Consider the following 21,336-nt stretch of genomic DNA (forward strand, 5'->3'; position numbering starts at 1 on the left):
TTTTGAGTGATAGAAATATACTTGATCTGAAATAAATATTTAGTTCATTTGATTAATGATATTATATTTTTATAATTCATGATGTCGTTTTATTTTCTGTCAGGTTGTTAGTAGTTATAGTCATCTCATCTGGTTTCACTGATAGGCAATGGGTGACTGTTCGGGCAGTACTGAAATTCAGGAAGGCCTGGAGAAGCTTGTTTCAGTCAAATTACATCTCTTTAAGATCTTAAAATAAAGATTTTTTACATTTTGTCTAATGGTTATTTTAATTATATCAGGTACAATGGAAAGATGGTCAAGTAGTGATGGACGGTGACCACTCCAACCAATGGATGATCTACATACAGCCGGCACGTGACCGTCATGAACAAAATGTTGAAGCTTTTATGGATGAAAAAGAAGAAGTTTGTCTGAGATTTATTCGGGGTGTGAAATGTGGAGAACAATTATTGGTCTGGTTCCATGATACTTTAGCCAGATATAGAGATATACCAATATTAAAACCTGAAAATATCAGAGGTAGGTTACTTTTATTTGGCACAAATCTGTGATCAACTGGAAATCACTGGGAACCAATTAACCTGTGATAAACTTGACATTACATGGCACAATCTGTGCTGAACTTGACATTACTCGGCACGAATCTGTGCTGAACTGGGAACCAATAATGTGTGTAACTAATTGGGCATAAGTTGGCACGAATATGTACTGAACTGGACGTTACTAGGCACAAATGTTGATGAACTGGACGTTACTAGGCACGAATCTGTGATGAACCGGGCGTTACTAGGTACGAATCTGTGATGAACCGGGCGTTACTAGGCACGAATCTGTGATGAACTGGACGTTACTATGCACGAATCTATGATGAACTGGACGATACTAGGCACGAATCTGTGATGAACCGGGCGTTACTAGGCACAAATCTGTGATGAACTGGACGTTACTAGGCACGAATGTTGATGAACTGGACGTTACTAGGCACGAATCTGTGATGAACTGGGCGTTACTAGGCACAAATCTGTGATGAACTGGACTTTACTAGGCACGAATCTGTGATGAACTGGCACCAATAAAATCCGTATTGAACTGACATTATTTTGCACAAATCTGGGCTAAACTGGGCACCAATTAATCTGTAATGATTTGGACAATACTTGGCACGAATCTGGGCTGAACTGGGCACCAATTAATCTGCTATAAATTGGACATGACTTGGCACGAATATGTGCTGAAAGGGTCACCAATTACTCTGTAATGAATTGGACATTAACTTGGCACGAATATGTGCTGAATTGTGCACCAATTAAGCTGTAACAAATTGGACATTACTTGGCACGAATATGTGCTGAACTGGGCAATGAATTGGCAATCTGTATAGAACTTGATATATGTGATAATTTTAGAATTAACCGTCCCGTTTTGTTAATTTTTTGTTTTCCTGGTCACATTATGTGCCCAAAAATACACATAATTTAATTAAGAGTAAATAATATGCGCTTTTTAATTTTACAATTCATATATTTTTATATAAAAAATATATTGTGTAAAGTCGATCAATTTTTTTTTATAAACATACAAGTTAAGAATTGACCTCTATTTTACATTAGAATTTTGCTTTTAATTATCTCCCTTGATCTAATTAAACATATATTATGTAAAATAATATTTTTTCACAAGTTACCTCCTTTAAATCAACAATTTCCCTTCTTCCTACGACAGTTTGTCAGTAGTATTTCATATGTGGAAGTCGATCTATATGTCGATCATAAATGATAGATCTTTATGAAAATGGTCGGATGTTGCTTTGCCTATCATGATTTTTCCATGATTTGCTTTGAGATTGACCTTGCTTGATTCAACCAGAGTAGACCTAATTTAAATTTCAAAATGTTAGGCTATGAAGTAAATTTGGATTCGGTGAACTCTTGTTCACTTAATGACCTTTACTTGTAGAAACTTGAGTTATGTGCCTATGCATATTATCATAAGATAGCCAAGTGTAATAAATTTTATTGAAAAGTTACGTCCAATTTTGAATTCGAATAACAAATGAATTAGTTTAATTTACTACTGAAGCATGTATTCTGCGGCCATTTAAATCTTCTTCTCTTTACAATTATAGTTATTCCTTTATTTCAGGATACCAAGAATATACATGTACAGTGTGTCAGAAAGTTTTCAAATTCCCCAATTCATTAAAAGCACACATTCGATATTGGTGTCGAAAAGAAGAAGTCGTTACTTCCTCGTCAGAAGAAGATAAGGAAAAAAGAATGTGGATGAGAAATGAGTTTTATCCACTTTCGGGATTTTCTCATATTCCGCCTAGAACAGAACCTATTTTTAAGTCTACTACCCCGGTTCTTCATAAATTACAAGATGCACAAATTGATCCCATGTCCCGAACTCAGCAACCGTCCGAACAAGCTTTAAACTTAACCAAAAGAGGCATGGTCCATACTACAGCATCACAGCAACCAGCAAACTTACATCAACCGATTCAAATCTTTAATCATATTCACACTCCTGCCTTTCCAATAACAATGAACAGCTCACCATTCTCTCTCTATCATCCCGTATTATCTCAATATTCAAGATCATGTTGCAGTCAACTTCCAGCAGTACATCCTTTTATGGACAGACCCTTCATATCATCTTGTACCAGTAGATATACACCACCATCGTCCTCATCACCAGTATCATCAACAGCGTCTACAAATCTTCCAACTCATCATCATCATCATCATCATCAACAACTAGCATCTAGTTATAATTTCCCGTTACCATCAGAGAAACAGGGTGAACCGTTAGATCTCCTTCCAAAATCGTTATATACCAGTACTTCTCGGCGAGGTCATCTGTGTATCTATTGTGGGAAGCTTTATTCTCGAAAATATGGATTAAAAATTCACCTGAGAACACATACTGGTTACAAACCATTAAAGTGTAAAGTTTGCCTTAGACCATTTGGTGATCCTAGTAATTTAAATAAACATGTCAGACTTCACGCAGAAGGTGAAACGCCTTATAAATGTCAGTTTTGTGGTAAAGTTTTGGTAAGAAGGCGTGATCTGGAAAGACATGTGAAATCGCGTCACCCACATGAAGATGTTATAAGTAGTGAAGTAGAAGCTGATAGTTCCACATTAGATTCTAGTTTAGATGATAATGACTCAGATTCGACTGAAATTGACAGTGAATTGATTGTAGTGTAAAAACATTTTTCGAAACATACGCCTACCTTGTCATTATCTTGTCTTTTTGTACTATTTACACGTCGATAATAAAATAAATTCTCCTTTTTGCTTGTTTAAATGGGGGAAAACTGGCAACTTTGAGAGGCGGACAAAGGAAATAAGTTGATGTATGTCGTATGTACTCAAAGTTGTCCTTCATTTTAACTCAACAGGTTAAAAAGACATAGTGCGGGTGTTCTTTCTGCAATCAGAACTTCACTACATGAGAAATTTTAAACTCCATTTGGATTTCATTTCAATTGTGTATTTCTTGATAATATTTGGCATATTTCAGCGAATCACTGTCATTTAGTCACAATTTTTTAAGCATTATGAGGGCATTAGGCACAGATTTTAGGCAATCTGTCAGTTAGGCACAAGTCATTTCGGTACAGTTTTTTTGGCACAGCGATTAAGGCGCATTCTTTATGGCCCCTCTCAAGTGCCCAAACCCTAACAGACCGAGTATTAACTAATAGTGTGCCTAAAGTACTGTTTCTAGTTTCTTAATGATTTGTGCAGCCTAAAATATTTGTGCCCAAAATGACTGCATACTATTTCTGCAACGAGATGCAATTAAAGAATTGCAAAGAATATGACCCATGATCCTATTAGAGAAGGTCATGTGCGTTACAGAAGAACCCCCATTGCAAAACACTCTCTTTCATGGTGATTTAATTGAGACGTGAAAATACAAGCCCTTGGTGGTCTATGAAATTGAACTTTAAGGTAAGAAAATTAGGTCTATCCAAGATACATGTCGAGCTGTTACGAATTCCGTACTTATATCTTGACTGAAATAGCCACTTTTTTGTACCACGGAATGCAACGATTTGATTGGATTGTACGTCATCAAATACAGCCAATCAGAGCCCTCGACAGAAAGGCTGTAAACATTATTGCTTTTTAAAATAAGATAATTATTATACATGGAAACAATCCGTATAATACAATCATAAAGCTTCGTTTACTGAAATATTGAGGCTGTGTCAAAATTTCTATTAGATTGTAGGCGCAACCGGACTTTGGGTCTATTTGGAATCGTAGTAGGACGTGCACAGCATTTATTGGAACAACTACGGGTTCGAAGTGACCGTAAGTCTATATAAACCATAAACTCTAATCTCTTATGGAAGTCGATTAAGATTGACAGATTAAAGAGTTAATCTCTCAGATTATCACCCTTTAATTGCTGGAGTTAATATCTATAAATATAATTAATGAAACTATGGATTAACAAGGTTGCTAAGTAGTATCTCCGTTTAATTGGTCTAATCGGGACATAAATCATAAAATATATTCATTTATTGCCTCACCGTCTCTGATAGCTAACAAAGGCTCTTGAAAATATTACTATATAACTACCAAAACTACCAAAAAGGTAAGGGACACTTTCTACATGAGAGTTCTTGAATACCACATAGGCATAGTATTGGGGTTGAAGCCCGCCTAAATCTATTCTTCAATGTTTCAAAACGTATTTCTCTCTTGACCTTGTAGTTCTTGAGGCATATTTAGGTTGTATGTACATCTAACATACATCTTATTCATTAGTAAATGTTCTACCTGAATCTATTCTCTAGGTCGAAGACTTAATGAAATTTCATACAGTTCACGAATAACGAAGAGGTATATTTAATATGTTGTATGTGTAAACGACAATCTTCTTATTACGTTTCATAAGAATATATTACACCTAAATCTCTTCTTCAATGTGCAAAAACGTGTTTGCTGAAGATAAGTGTTGTGTTGTTACATCAATGGCGTGTGTAGTTTGAGGCAGGATATGGTTAACGTCTCTGGGCAGTTGATACCACTTTCATTGTAAAATACTTCCTCAATGTTGTGGGTGTTTTTAACATTTTTTCTTAACATAACATATATTTCGCGATGAGTTCCCTCCCTTGAACTGTTAACATTTAATACAATATTTTCATCAGGTACCTCCCTTAACTTACCAAAATTAATGGTTAGTATAGTCATTTTTTTTTTAGGTTTTTGCCTTCCTAGGCTAGTCGTGTTTGTTGTGTCAATTAACATTTGTGTTTGTAGGAAATATTTGGTGCAAAGCCGTATAAGTCTGGGCCAGTCCCTTTTCTGGGATGCTATGCCATGCCATGCCCCCACCCCAGTAGAAAAGCTGCAGTATATTGAGTAGGCCTACCAATGACGGATGTGGCGGGTAGGCCCTATGCTTACTCCTCTAGACACCTGGTGCATTATGAAATACTTACCCACTTATGATTGATAAGCTAAATAATTGCTAGGTTAAAATTCGAGAGATAACTGCATTTGTAGCCTACCACTGTCCTGGAGTTGTTGGTAGGCCTAATGTTTTGATCGATTAACTTCAGTTGATCGTAGTGTGTCGTGTTACAGTTAGGCTATGTACCTGAAGCAGTACAAAAACCTGTCATTTCCCATCCTCACAATGCCAAGGTTTAACCAACTCCGTCTAATAACTTGACATCATAAGACATTTTATGGATAGGCTATTGTTATGGAACTTATATATTTTCTTATAATCAAAACATAAGTTCACAACGCAGACGAAACCTATTTATTCTGGTTATTCATGCAGCCATATTATTTCAGTCTTTCTGTTAAGGAATCTAATTCGTTGCATTCAAATCATAAACTTACTTTCGTGATACAAGAAAATGCCTAAGATGTTAAAAATATTTACTGAAATTCGCAATACCTTGACATTGTGAAGATGGTTATTTCTCAATCTAGATAATTAGCAGATTCCTTTTGTTATATTTGTAGACAGCAGAATGACCAATGGAAATGATGAACAGACAGCTAGTAAAGGTGCCGACACCATAACACTACCACCAAGGTCACCAAGAAAAGTTTCCATAGCAGCTAATGCTTTCAGCAAAAACCAAGATGAAGAAGGCACAGCCCCTAAAATGGAAATGGCAAGTCTTTTTCGACGGCGTTCAACATTTAAGGGCCTAGCACAAAGTATTACCAATTCAATAGCATTGCGCAGACTCACTAAATCGTCTGTAGATGTACCCCAGAAACCTAAAATAAAGCTTGAGAACACTTATAAACTGAATCCAGATGAAGGCAAGGGCTTCGTGACATCTCGGGTACATCGTGCTATTACAGATGTCCTCAATTCTAATTTACAAGATGTTACATATAAAGCAAATACGGCGGGTACACTCACAGAAAACCTAACCGAAATGATTAAATCGCGAGTAAAATTGTTAATGTTTGATAGATATAAGATCGTTTGTAATGTCATGTTAGGACAGAGTTCTGATCAAGGCATGGAATCTGCTAGTAGATGTGTATGGGATGATAAAACTGATAATTTCTGTTGTGTTACGTACAGGAACAAATCTATCATAGTTATAGCCACCGTTTATGGAGTTTATTTTGAGTGATTTTGTGATATTAATTTTGTCTAATTTACAACGAACAGATTTATAAATGATTAGCAAATAAATCTAATACAACATTAATTTGTTGAGCTACTTTATTTTGGTTGGTATTTATCTTTTTACATCCGAACAACGTGATAGTATTTATTCTACTCTCAGATAAAGTCGTCAATTTACAGGTGATGGACATAAAGCAAAGGTAATTAGTTTAGACATGACGCAGTTTGGAAAGATATCTAAATATCCATATTTTTGCATTGATATTTGTAAATATAAACTGGGTTTGATCAGTATTGAAGATATATTTTTTTCTATCTGCAATCATTTTAAGTATAGACCCGTTATGATATTTAAAATCTGCACACCAAGGGATTAACCGATGATTCTAGTTTGCGAATAAAACCGAAAAGTTTAAGGGATATAACTTAATTCTAAAGCTCATCACTATCATACCAACATTATGAAATAAATGTACATGTGTTCTATCCTTTTCATCTGTCCACACTTTCCTACAGTCGCGATGGACACTACAGTTTAATTCATATTTCTTGGTATCACTCGTTTTTAAAGAATGGCTCTGAGGTGTTACCCTTGATTTGACAATGAGGTATAATTAGCTTTAAAGCGCATTAGAGGCTACGATTTTAAAGCCCTTGGCAATATTAAGCGTCAATGTGGTAAACGGACTAAAAACTACAGTATTGATCGTTTTTTCACGGAACTGTGTATATATATATGTACGTGAGATCTCGAATTATTTCTGTTCTCGATGCTCACGATTTTGTAAAAAAAGGATTTAGTTATTACCAATTTGGATGCAACTCAATACCATTATCTATTTTCACTATGTCTCAGATGATTTAAACTTTTGCAACATTTGCAGAAGGTCTCTGTGAGATGGACCTTGACTTCGTTTAAAAATGAGCTTGAGTATTTGATAGAGACTGCTGTTTTGTAATATTAAATAGATATTGCCCTCCACTTAACTAACAGACTTGTGAACGTTATAAAGTTTAAAAAAAATTGTGATCATTCGATTTCATTGCATAGAATTTGCTGCTGCGGGCCTATTTCCCTTTTTATTAACGAAAATTTTACAAGAAAAAGGGCGTTCGCTAGCACCCTGTCTGTGCCAATTCTACCCCTATCGGAAATGAATGAATTATAACTTGAAAACGTAGTCTTAATTCTTTCCCCACAACGTTAAAAACATAATGTACATTAAATGTGCTGAAAAGGAAAATCTAATTCAATAAGAATTGGTGTAAAGGTATTCAAAAGATTTTCCAGCAGCATGTGTTTTGTCACTTTAGAAATATAAAACAAGATCTGAAATTCAATCTTTGTGTCATGTCTTGTTCCTATCAACTTCTCTCCTTATATACATCTCCGATCTTTCCAGACAGATTATGACCTTCTCATGAATCATTTCGCAATTATATTTCCATAACTCTGACTATTCACGACGTTGTCGACCAAAATGAAGGTGAAAAAAGACTTTATCACGAATTTTGACTCAATTTAAACACCCCCGGAAGTCGGCGGGGTGGGGAGGGGGGGGGGGGCGCTATAGCCTTAAAATAACATGCAATCGTATGTTTATTTAATGATGCACTTGTGTTGAGAACTAAAAAAAAAGTATTATTGACATAAATCATCCAATTTTTTCTACTAAATCGCATTAGAGAAATGATAACAGTGTTTTTCTCTCACTTGGAATTTAGTCTAGAATGTAGGTGATTTTAGATGATTTGAAATTATCTGTGTTTATTTCGTCGTTTTTAAAAGAAACCAATTTGAATTACAGTGGCGGCTTGAGAACTTTGTATTAGCGTAAATTATTTTTCGAATCCATTCTATATAAGTGTCAGACCTCTGAAATTATTTTGAATCAACAGTGATTAAATCGTGCATTTTTCTTCCAAATACACTTTTTACAATGAAAAATGCACATATTCACAAAATATTTTCCTGTACATTAGGTTGTGTGTTTATGTATGGGGAGTGGATGGACCGTGGACATGTCATCTATGTAATTTGCTTGGTCATTGTTTTAGTAAGATAATCGACATAATGAAGTTTTTTGCACCAGTCCACATAATGACGTTATAAGATAACGTGTTACTGGCTATTGTCACCAAAAGGAAAAACCAGCATGTGTCTATTCAAACAGCAATCCATAAGTGAAAGTCCACAAGCCGACAAAATTAATGAGATACACTGATAAAAGTCCAATAGCAATCATTAATGTGTACCACTCCGTTCCAGTTGCAAAATTTGTCGACAAATATCGTCGTTTTACAATGACGTGTTTCTCGGAAACAAGTTCTAGTCAAAACGAATTTATAGACTGGAACTTGGACTGCGTCATATACCGTGACTGCAATAGCAACCATTCTTGTATCACGGAAGTTTGTAAATGCGGTGATTTGGTTGGATTGTACGTTAACGAATACAGCCAATCAGAGTCATCAACAAACAGTGAGCCACAATGTTTACAGTCCGTCTGTCAAAGGCTATTCACTTGCGTACAATCAAATCAAATTGCTGCATTCTGTGAAATAAGAAAAGGTAATTAATACAGTCAAGGTATAAGACGAATAGGCCTACATACCTATCACTACAAGATGCAGCTTAATATCACTGCCTTTCAGGCCAACTCCGATTATTAAAGGATTAGAACGGATTTAGATTTCTATAGGTTTCTAATCTTCTAATTCGACATAAAAATATAATCGATACTTCTAGGCTTCCCAGTTCCACAAAGAACGATATCTATGATTTGATCCCCCTCTTTCCTTGATTCTAGATTAAAAGAATTGGTTACACAATTTTCTAATAACATTCATTTGAACAGTGGCTCAACTATCCTAGGGACTAGCTGGTTGAACCAAATCCACTGATCTCTATCCTAGGAATTTGCTTGGTCATTGTTTGCTTAGGCGTTATCAAGATAACGATGATGATAAGAAGAGGTGTCGATGTAAAGAACTTATTTTCACCAGTCCACTTAATGACGTTATAAGATAACGTGTTACTGGTTATTGTATAGTCACCAAAAGGAGAGAGCAGCATGTGCCTATTTAAACGGCGATCCATAAATGAAAGTTTACAAGCCGACAAAATCATAGAGATAGAACTGGAGATATGGAGGTTTTCTAGATGGATACTTCAGTGTCAGTGGCACATGTAACAATAATCCAACTAAATAAGAATTTTAAGTATAGATCTCATATCTGACATATTTTTAACTTTCATGAGGAAAAAATTATTATTTTGGCAGTTCACTTTTTAATTTGTTTGAGATATTGAAAGAGTATAAAACCTTCCATTCAGTTCATTGAAACTTGGAAACTGGTAATCAAAATAACGTTTTTACTTTAAATACGACATTTCTACACAAAATGAAAAATGTAGTTTGCTTTTCACTTTTCTGTACTTGATTGGGATAAAGAAGATGGACAACGCCATACAGTATGCAATGAATAAAAATTTGCCAGGACAATAGCTTTCTTTTTTTCGATGTTCAACTGTCGGGGGATTTTATTTTGCATAGCCTAAAACATGCTGGGTCTTGCAGAGTGAAACAAATATCAGACATAGCTATAGATGAGAATTTGTTAACATAGAAAAATTGCAATTTGATATCGTTATTCCGTAAAAAGGCTTAGATTCATCATATTATTCAAAATATTTGCTTAATAGAAAAAGTTTCCACGCCGATGGCAGCTATTCCTTCGAGAACACACTAAGAACCATCACTGTCTGGCTTATTAATAGCAAAGAACATCTTGAAGTAACTTTGCTAGGGGTATAAAATACTGCCTATGTTCTGTCATCGTGCAGTGGCTTTCCTGATAATTTTAAAAGCAATGATCAAACAAAATAATGGAAATTTTGCTAGGAAACTAACCAAAGTATTTAAAATAAAACAATAGATTTGATCATTTGTGATTAATTTTTCACATTATCATAATCTATATATATTTTACCCGAAGTTGAACATGCCAATAAGACCGCGACAATTAATTAATACAGTTAACTAATTACTCACTCTGGGTGCAAAGTAAGGGTGATGATGAATGGTTCGTTTAGATATGTATAGTGGCAATTATCTGTAGGCCTTGTGATTCGAGTTCCTTTGGGCTATTATAACGTTGAAAATCCAAGTTTTGATGACGCCAGGGGATACATCGACATCTTAATTTGGAATCTTGAAACTGTAGTTTGTCCCAGATAGTATCCACAATTCATATCTAAAACAGTTAAAAATACGCCTGTGTCGATCATCAAGTAAATCATGATGTAAGACAGGTACATTAAGAGAAATCGTGAAGTGGATGGATGCCGTGGTAAATATAGTCGTCGCAAAGACTTAGTGGGCGTTCCTTCTTTTGTACTGTTACTATTGGCATGGTTTTTAGAAATTGTTCTTGCCCTTACCGTGGTCCTTTGCCGAGGATTTCTATAATATTCTCAATGAATGAATTATTTATTGTCAAACAATCCCACATATCATAACATTATAATGATACAATGAAACAAAATGTGTCCAAGCATGACCACGTTTATTTACTAATGTCTGATACAAAAGCCGTTTTATGTTCAACGATTGTCGCGTAGTTACAGTTACTTTCAGTGTGGAGGGAACAAAGTAATAAGTCATAAACAGGGCCAAAACCAAAGATAACTATAATACGTTACATATAAAGGTGTAGAATCATTAGATCTCGCTCTCTTATTCCATCGTTTTTCGGAAAAAAAAAACGCCTACCACTCAAAATGAATAGAATATCTTTTTAAAAAATAAAAAAAAAATGATTGCAATACCAAACCACCCTCAGAGTAGAATAATTAACTGTAACAGATTTCGTTGTATAATCAAAAAGATTGATTTTCAACATTTCTAATGTGGAGAAGTAGGCTACAGATTCGATAGAGTCAGTTCCTTCGATATTCATTAAAACTAAATTGAATGTTAACGCATACGAACAAAAAAAATATAATGAAGCATTTAAACAGAGCTCATCCATTTATGTTATTTTGCCTTTCCTATGATGAAAAGTATCAAACAAACAACAACCAGGATATAATAAGATGAGCTCGAAAAAGTCTGTAAAAATGTCGTAAGCTTATTAAGCTTTGTTTCCGACGCTTTCTTCTTTGTAGGCTTAATTCTCGTTCATCTTATTTCTTCTTAAAATGAATGTAGCTAGTCAATTTTCTCATTTTTATTCTTGTTACTTGTGTCATATTCTGTCTATTCAGAAAATCTGCGGGGGACTAGTTCTTTTAATGGAGTTAATTTTCAGTTTTAAAAAATTGTTTTTGAGAGAATGATTAATTTTTTTTTTTTGAAGTTGGAGGGGGGATTTTTGAATTTGAATTTTGAAAATAATTAAACTTAAATCTGATATCATCAGACTCTGGAACTTTCAGAATTAAAAAAAAAAGATTATTAGCTAGTTAATTACCTTTAGTAAGTCTGTGATTAAAATCAAGGTTTGAATTAGTCGACCTGTTTAGTTAATGCCATGTAGACTTTAATTAAGTAACATAGGAAGAATAGCAATCGGAGATGGATAAACTGATAGTAAATGAAATGCTAAAAGGTTTAGTTTATGATCAATATTTTATTCATGTTGTTTATTATATTTCTGTATACTAATATAAATACTACTATTGTGATTGATAAAATGTTATTCTAATCCTAATCTCCCTCATATACAAAAGATTTCATCAGACAAATCCATTGTTCTCTCCTCACCCATTAATTATTCAAATAAGGATTTAGAAGTGACTTTTCATCAATAGCTTCTTAACTCTTTTGATGTCAAATTAGACTCCCTAGGTAAAAACTTTTTTTGACGTTTCCGCATAATTTATTCATGAGGAACGAGATGTAAAAGAAGTGTGGGAAGAGTGAACGAATCATTCTACCTGTAAGATCTCTCATCAAACATCATATGACGTCACTTATGAAAGCAAATAAATGAAAATATAAAGTTTGAAATCAATAATATCTACCACACTTTTGTTTACCACCTAATGTATAATAACTGTATAAAATTAATTGTCAATCTTTTCAGTTTTGGTGCCACAGATGTTCATTAGGGTATAGGTTGGTTATTGTTTAAAAGTGTTTGTAGACCAAGTTGAGAAGTGATAGTGTGGTATATTTTTAACGGATTTATGATCTGATAATTGAGAATGAATATTGTATTGATATCTACTATAATAACAGTTATAACTATCTCTAGTAAGTATCGAACTTAACTTTTCTAAATGGTTTTGATTTTGTCAGATGTTAATCACACAAAACATAGCTGAGAAATAAACAATAATAGTATTAAACATTTTTATAATCTCTCAAGCTTTCTATTTAGAATATAGATCTAACTCGAAGCATATAAAAACAGAATCAAATCTATATAGAATTTTAATTTTCATCCTTAAAAAGTTGCGAAATTGTTATTTGCCGATGTAAAGGCGCCTAAAATTTGACCAGTCTCTCTTCAAAGTAGGGGCTATCTATATTTCTTATTTGTTTCAACACAAAATTCCGCTTATAACAGCCGAGCTTGTTTCTAATACACAGTTAAAAACTTCATAGCATAATTTGTGCAAGAACGTGTTTGATGGCAAGCTTGGCTGTGTGCCACCAAATTTCTGTGTAATTAATTTACGCTCCCAAAGAACTTTTCTTTTTCAATTCATAAAGCTTTGAACGCATTTATATATAAAAAAACCATCGCATTGAAAAATAAACAATGTCATTACCACTGTTCAATATGAGGTTTGCGTTCTTCTCATTAAGATAATGTATCTTGGCTTATCATCATAGGCCAAGTTTTCATGTCATTGAAACGACTATAGAGAAAATATGTTGTTTTTTTTTATTATAATAAAAGAATAACACCAAATAACCCTTCTGTTTGCTCTATATCCCTTATAGATATGTTCCTGACGCGGAATAAAAGATGAGATGAATATGTATATGAATTTAGCGAAAAGTTGAACACGTACGAAATATTTCAAAAGTAGCATCATGGATAATAAAAGCCAAAAATTGCGACAGCAAGCATTATTCGCCCATAACGTCGTGCCAAACATGAACATCATCAATCGTTCTTCAATCGTACCCATGGCTTTATTGAATCACTTCATGAATGATTGTGAAAGCCCATCATCAACCGGTCATCTTTCATCGATTGTTATCTTTGATGGAACATCCATTTAAATCGTTCATCTTAAAAGGTGCATATCAAAATCATTTCAGCAACCAATATAGGTTGCATCATGTCTTGCGTCAGTGATGACCGTCACGTCACGAATATGGCCATCTTTTTATCAATCGTCTGCCTTAAACACCAAATTCCAATTATTCAAAAATTTTCCATCAATTTTTGTGCATATCAGCAACGTTCGCCAGTCGTTCATCTCCAATGACCCATCATGGATTGTTTTTAGTCGTTTGAATATTGCGTTGTGAATAGAGAACACCATCAAAAGAGTTCATTATCAATTTTTCATCAATTGCATGTAGTTGAGAGCTTATCACCAATGGTTTATTATAATTGGTCATAATCCATTCTGCATCAACAGTACATCACCAGCCGCTTTTAACTCGTTCGTTATCCACGGTCTTGCCTCAGGTCTCCCGTCATCTGGATTCCAAATCGTAGATATTGGCAGCATATTACTAACTGATCGTAATCAATGGCTCATCATGAATAGGTCGCCAGGAGCTCATCATGCCATTCAAGCACTTGGCCTCAGCTATAGTCATCCACAGTCGTTTTTTACATGATAATAATCTAATTCACCAACATGAATTCATCAATCGTATATAATATGTACATCACAATCACCACCAATCGTATTATGTATATCACAGTCATCAACAGTCGTGTATGTACATCAAGGTCGTCATCAATAGTGTATGTACATGTACATCCAATCATCAACCGTATATGTGCAGCAACTACTAATCATGTATGTACATGTACACTAAAGTCATCATCAATCGGGTATATACATCACATCATCAATCATGTATGTACATCAAAGTCATCATCAATCGCGTATTTACACCGCAGTCATCATCAATTGTGTATGTACATCAAGTCAATCAATGTATGTAAGTCCTCGTCAATCGTGTATGTTCATGCCACGAAAAATCATGTATGTACCTCGAATCATCAATGTGTATGCACATCATACCATCAATCATATGTACATCCCAACGTAAATCTTGTACGTAGATACCACGATCAATCATGTAGGCCTACGCACATCATATCATCAATCGTGTGTGTACATCACACCATCAATAGTGCACGTACACCACACCATTAATCATCTGTGCACTCCCACCATCAATCATGTATGTGCATCACAACATCAATCATGTATGGATATCACAACATCAATCATGTATGGACATTACATCATCATTATGAACATCTTACCCTCAATCATGTATGGCCATCAAAACATCAATCATGTATGGACATCACATCATGATGTATGGCCATCTTACCCTCAATCATGTATTGGACATCACACGATCAATCATGTTTGTACATCACATCATCAATCATGAATGGACATCACACAATCAATCATCTATGGACATCACACCATCAATCATGTATATGTACATCATATCATCAATATTACAACACCATTCGTGCATTGACATCACACCATCAATGATACTGGTACATCACACAATATCAACCATGCCCACATCATTAACATCACCAGTAATCGTAATCGCAGGAATAATCTACCGCATTTCGTCAGTGGTACAATAGTAGTTTATCATAATATTTAAAGATGGTTCCTTTATTTTCATATATTAAAATGAAAATGCCAATACTTGACCGATCAAGAAAGTCAAAAAGTCTCTTTTTTTATTTATCCAGATTGTACACACATGGACATTTATGATTGGTTAAAACTCTTAATTATATGCAATAAGAACATGATATGATTAAGAATACACAATAATTCATTAGAAACACCACTCAATCAAATAGTTTGCTTAATTTGACACTAAGAAATAAGGAAAACCATCTTTTATATCGTTATGAGTACCGGGGTAGACGAAGCAACAAATGATTGTCTTTTCACATCCCATCATAATCAAATGCACCTCACCTATTGCTACTCATAGCGTTCTTGAACAAAATTTGTCAAAGCAAAATTTGGCATTATTTGAGGGCTTCAAAAGAAACTTTCTTGTCGTGGTAGTACCAATTAAGTCAAATGATATTGGAGACGGTGTCGAATAATCTGGTCAAGTTACTCAGTTAAAAGAATAATATTATATAGGACGAGAAATCAGAATGGTGAAAACAGAATTATGTGTCTCCGATACACAAACGAAGGCTACGAAACCTTCATTGAATCTCTTTAGAAATCAACGTGGAAAGACAAATTCAGAAAACATTTTAACGTGGGTAATATTTATTTTCTAGCATCGTGCACTTGAAAACTAACGGAAACAAACCTAATATATATGGGACATCATAATGGACTTCGGTTAATTAACTCTATTGTCCTTAATGTATTTAAAATTATCATTACCTTTCCTTAAAATGTTAAAGTTTTCGATTTTGTCAGTTAATTTAAGTTAAAAGAGGATTGGAAACAACCTTTAGAAAGTCTTTTCTGTTTTTGTTCTGTCTTAATGAAAATTAGTTCATTGTTGTTTCAAATAGTCAGAAATGAATAGATCCAAATTTCTGATATTACGTTTTCGTGATGTAAAGTAAATAGAAGTCATGTTAATAGAATAGGTAACTTCCTTTTATAGAGGATCTGACACAGTTTTTATTTCATTTCTCACACTGTGGGCGAAATATTCTACTAAATGAAGTTGGTGTTTGGAATTATACTTCTCTGCAACCGATATATTGTGAGCGGACAAAGTCATACAATGAACCCTCGGATCATCAAAGCAACTATGGGCGCTGATCAAATATTTCCCTCCGATGTGTATCACTTATTCAGCTTGCAAACAGTGGCTCAACTAGTCGAGTGGGGGCCCTCCCCCGGAGAATTCTTTTTAAATATATGCTTTCCTTCATTCTGAGAACCCTCTGTAAGTCAATTTAATTAAAACAATTTCTGGGGATGGCTGGGTCCCTTACTATCGTGGATTATTTGGTTCAATCAGTCCGTGTGTTGTGTTATTGTTAATTCTTTCCTGCGGATACAGGACCATTTCACAATGTGAATTTTTGCGTCTTATACCTTGACTTCAATAATCTTTCTTTGTATCAAGACATTTTTTAGATATAGCGATATGATTAGATTTATAAAACGCAGTTTGTAATAGCTTGGCGTTGTGCAGAAACTGAAATGGAAGTTTTACGTCCTACTTTAACGTTGTGTAGAGCACACAAGACTTGCGGTTAACAATAAGGAATGTCTCCATAAATTGAGAGAAAGTACAATCGGTATCGCGTGACATAATGTTTTAAGATCATTGTTTTTTCAAGTACTTTGAAACTAGGAGTAGGGGTAAACATTGCCAGTTCTTACTTTAAAGTAGAAATGTCTACAATCACGTGTTTAAATTGTCATAATTGGGCAATAGTATGCTTCTAAATCTGTCTTCCAAACACAGAAAATTGCAGAAATCACACAAAAACATGTTGGATTTACAATGTCCTGTAAGATGTATTTGTTATTTCAGCAACAAATTTGCCTATTTTGATCAAATTGATAGATTAAGTGAGTGTTATACCACGTAGAAATGAATGATAGTTGTCATTGGATTTATGGAGTGTTTTCCTTTAAAATTATGCTTTCGCAATATAATTTCACATCCATCATATCTTTGAGAAATATATGACTAATTCTATTTTCACTCAACCGAAATGAGACAAGTGGGTATTGTGTTTTTGACGTAATTTGTATATTTATTAATTGTGGTGTCAAGATCATTTCTTTAATTTGACAAGGTTTGGTTTTATTGTAAGTTTTTCATTTTGAAGATCACGGTTCCTTCAACTGTTGTGCGATGATGTATTAAAGGTACAGGTTTGCCGTTTTGAGGGGATTGTTTGGTCCTTGATCATATGTAAATACATGTAGCCTCCAGAAGTACTAAAATTGTCCGAAAAACGCACAATTCTTTCAAAAATATTTTGAATTTAACTTTCTAATATGTCTTTTCTATACATGGCAGAGTTTCAAGAAAAGACGACTCGTCTTTTTAAATTTCAAACCTGGATAATTCTAGACACACTTGGGTCAAATTTCAATAACTGTAAACACTGTGACTGATTAACTTAGCTAAAAGAATATCCCGTTTTTAAGCCGAAGGTACGATTGGTCATACTTGTGGCGAATCTATTCTTTTAAGGAATCCCATAATCAAAGAGTTCTTATAAGAACTATTTATAACTTTATGTCCATATCCAACATTTCTCACGAACAGTGGCGATAGAAAAATCGTGTGCACGATTCTAAGCAATATGAATCTTATATGTTTTTGTCCAAAATATGTGTGAGTTTTCACCAAATTAATTCTATTTTCACCAGTCTACCTCTCGTTTGAACCCCCAGTCTCAGGAGAAATACCTTTCTTCGTTAGCGGTAGATTATTATATTAACCCGACCTGGCTGGTAATGAACTATGATCCAAATGCATTATGTAGCTGTAAGCTAATATGATAAGTAATTTGACATAAAATCAAAGCCAACATAGAAACTTGATGTCAATCAGATGAATAAGGTCAGCTTCGTGCGGGTGGGTAACTATAGGTTGATAATCATTGGATACACTCATAGTATTTTTGAAGCCATATTTACATTTTTAAGATTTAAAAGAAAATTTACTTGATCTTAGTTGGTTTTGATTTCGCTCAATCGAAGAGATTATAGCCTTCGAATTGAAATGAAATACATAAGAAAAGAAAGGGCTTAATTCATTTGTAGAAGATCTATTTTGTAAAAAGCTTTAATGTATGTTTAATGTTCAGATTTTCTTTTTAATTTTTCATATCTGTTTTTGTGGCAATCTTTTCGTTTTGTAAGTGTTTTTTTTTTAAATGTAGATTACGACTTCTGAAAGCTTCGTGTGGTATCTGTGATAACACGGAGAAGTTGGGGGCGAATTCTTTTTTCACGCTGGATTTACATAATCTGACATATTAGATCTAGAAGAAAATCGGAACTAGTGACGTCACCAATTTCATGTTGTGAAGGTGTTGCATATTATGATAATCATTAATTTGTTATATTTACACACTTAAGTGGAATCTTGTCGAAACGTCGTGTTTAAGAAATAAAGTGATTGTTATCCATAGAGACTTTTGGCTTTCTAGTGTTTGACAGTTTGGGTTGTACTTAATTAAAGAGATTGTAAAGGGGTTTTCTGAATTTCTATGTATCGGCATAAGTTTAAGATTTCTTGTTGAAATTTGTACACAATTACCGAACTTGTGCCGTAATTGTTTGAAATTATCTATAGAGCACAATTCCTTAACAAATCTTGAGCGTGTATGAATCTGGATGTTAAACACTTTTGAAAGAAGAATATATTCAGAAGATCGCAATGTATCGTAATAAAATTTCATTTCATTGGCAATCGTTGTATATAATCAAATATCCCAGTTTCAAGAAAGCTGTAAGCGGTGCGTTATACCATGCCTAGCAAACTATCTTGATGAATTATTCTTTATAGACTTATTTTCAGAAAAATTAAAAGGCGCAAACAAAGAGTATTTTCTAAAGAAAAAAAGTCAAAAGACGTAAAAAGAATAGAGCTTATAGAAAATAAATATTAATGTCAAAGTTTCTATTTAATATTGTCGATAATTTTATAAAGTTTTTTCTTTATTGACATTTGTACCTTTTCCTGATTCTATTTAGTCTATAAATGACTTGTTGAGAAATTCCAGGTCTTTTCATCATTCAAAATTTTTATTTCTTTTAGATATTCTGAAGGATTTTGTGTCGATATTTAAAACAAAGGAACAAGTAAAGGCGTAAAGAACCTAACGATTACTTACAATAAAAGATGAGCAGTCGCCATAAACAATCTGAAAAACTATTCGATAAAAGTGATGTTTTCAATAATATTGTTAACTATTTTATTCCTCGATCACTAGTCTATGCATCTTCAAAATGTCAAGATATTAAGAACTTCGTCTTATACCTTGACTACAATTGCCATCACGGAACTTTGTAAATGAAGCGATTTGATTGCATTATACGTAAGCGAGCAGTAAATAGTAAGCCATGATGTTAACAGTATTTCTGTCGTTGGCTCTGATGGCTGTATTCGCTGGCGTACAATCCATTGAAATCGTCGCATATAAGACGAAATTCGAAATAGCTTAAATTTGTGAAGATGACATTTTATAAGCTGACCGACTGGAAAAGTTAATATTACAAAATGTAAGAATTTTCTTACTTTTCTAATTACAGATGCTAAATCAGATGATGGTTATATTGAAGAGAGAAAACACAACCTTATGAATAAATTAATACAGTATATAATGGAAGAGAAGGAATCAAAAGGTACTAAGGGTTCAGATGAAACGGAACTTCATAACCCATCCAAAAGATGGAATAGGCAACTATTTGGTTGTAAATGTGCGGGTTTTCAGTTTGGTTGTAAAACGAACACGTATTGTCAAATGAGTTATGGACCGGAGTACGTGTGCTCTAAAGACTGCTGTGGTTTAAGGTGTTTAGTAAAATGAAGCAGTGTTATGTAGGTCATTAATAAAACCCACCGCTCTGTATAATGTTGGTTGTTTCTTATTTTTTATTATTCCATGGGGTAATCCTTACAATTTACATATTTCAACAAAGAATTTCATGAAAAATATATAAACAGCATGTACAAGTCATTGACCATTTATTCAAATAAATGATGAAAATGGAAGGATTTAAATGCTTACGGGTTTGCACATAACTAAACAAAGAAAGATCATGGCGAATCAGAAATAATAATAATAAACATGCCTATAAGCTATAATATATGTTTATTCTTTATGACAAATGTATCATTAAAACAGCTTTCATAAATACAAACACACTAAGGTGTAAGGCTTTGAACGTATCACGCTTTCTTGTTTCACAGTCAGCGATTTGGTTGGAAGGTACGCCAACGAATACAGCCATTCAAACTCTTAGATTGCATGCTTGATTATGTTTTTACAATCATTCTGCCGAGGGCTCATATTGGCTGTAATTGCTAGTTAACAATCCAATCAAATTGTTGCTTTCACAAATTCTCGTTAAACAAGGAAATGGGGCATTACAGTCAAGGTTTATATAAGATGAAGACGTTATATCTTGACCATCGTGAAGATAGAAATATCATGGAATTTGCACGTTGGGCTGTACGGCGTGGGTTAATCGATACACGAGGTACGGGTACTGACCCAATGCAGACGTGACGCTATGCTTTTCTATTTTCAACGGGATTGATCACCCTGCACGTCTATACAAGACCCTCGTTTGTTCGAAACCATGTACATATTATTGATAAATGGTCGTGGTTTTAACGGTGATGGTGCACGATATATGTGTAAGTGTTGAAGATATCATACAATCTCTTGTCTGATAATTAAACCTTCTATTTACAAAGTCTGAATGGTAGGACTTGTATTTAACTACGTAAGTATGGGTAGGGCCTGTGTAAATTTTTAAGCAGTATCCGAAGG

General features: G+C 34.1%; 4 protein-coding genes across 4 annotated transcripts; all 4 read left to right on the plus strand.

The window, feature by feature from the left end:
• Positions 1 to 308: 308 nt before the first annotated feature.
• On the plus strand, positions 309 to 3,221 carry LOTGIDRAFT_130257 (hypothetical protein; the record flags this gene model as incomplete). The annotated part of the gene is made up of 4 exons (XM_009065259.1): positions 309 to 522; positions 2,146 to 2,254; positions 2,453 to 2,716; positions 2,846 to 3,221. The coding sequence occupies 4 exons, from the start codon at positions 309 to 311 to the stop codon at positions 3,219 to 3,221; spliced, it is 963 nt and encodes a 320-aa protein (XP_009063507.1).
• A 2,942-nt stretch (positions 3,222 to 6,163) lies between these two features.
• LOTGIDRAFT_130394 (hypothetical protein) lies at positions 6,164 to 6,643 on the plus strand (the record flags this gene model as incomplete). The annotated part of the gene is made up of 1 exon (XM_009065260.1): positions 6,164 to 6,643. The coding sequence occupies one exon, from the start codon at positions 6,164 to 6,166 to the stop codon at positions 6,641 to 6,643; it is 480 nt and encodes a 159-aa protein (XP_009063508.1).
• An 8,290-nt stretch (positions 6,644 to 14,933) lies between these two features.
• On the plus strand, positions 14,934 to 15,245 carry LOTGIDRAFT_130443 (hypothetical protein; the record flags this gene model as incomplete). The annotated part of the gene is made up of 1 exon (XM_009065261.1): positions 14,934 to 15,245. A coding segment is annotated over one exon (312 nt), but the record flags the coding sequence as incomplete, so codon positions are not given.
• A 2,059-nt stretch (positions 15,246 to 17,304) lies between these two features.
• LOTGIDRAFT_167752 (hypothetical protein) lies at positions 17,305 to 20,367 on the plus strand (the record flags this gene model as incomplete). The annotated part of the gene is made up of 2 exons (XM_009065262.1): positions 17,305 to 17,386; positions 20,090 to 20,367. 2 exons carry the CDS (start codon positions 17,305 to 17,307, stop codon positions 20,365 to 20,367), a joined length of 360 nt encoding a protein of 119 aa, XP_009063510.1.
• Positions 20,368 to 21,336: the final 969 nt, after the last annotated feature.

The sequence above is a fragment of the Lottia gigantea genome, assembly GCF_000327385.1.
Source record: "Lottia gigantea unplaced genomic scaffold LOTGIsca_69, whole genome shotgun sequence".
In the NCBI taxonomy this organism is placed as follows: Eukaryota; Metazoa; Mollusca; class Gastropoda; family Lottiidae; genus Lottia; species Lottia gigantea.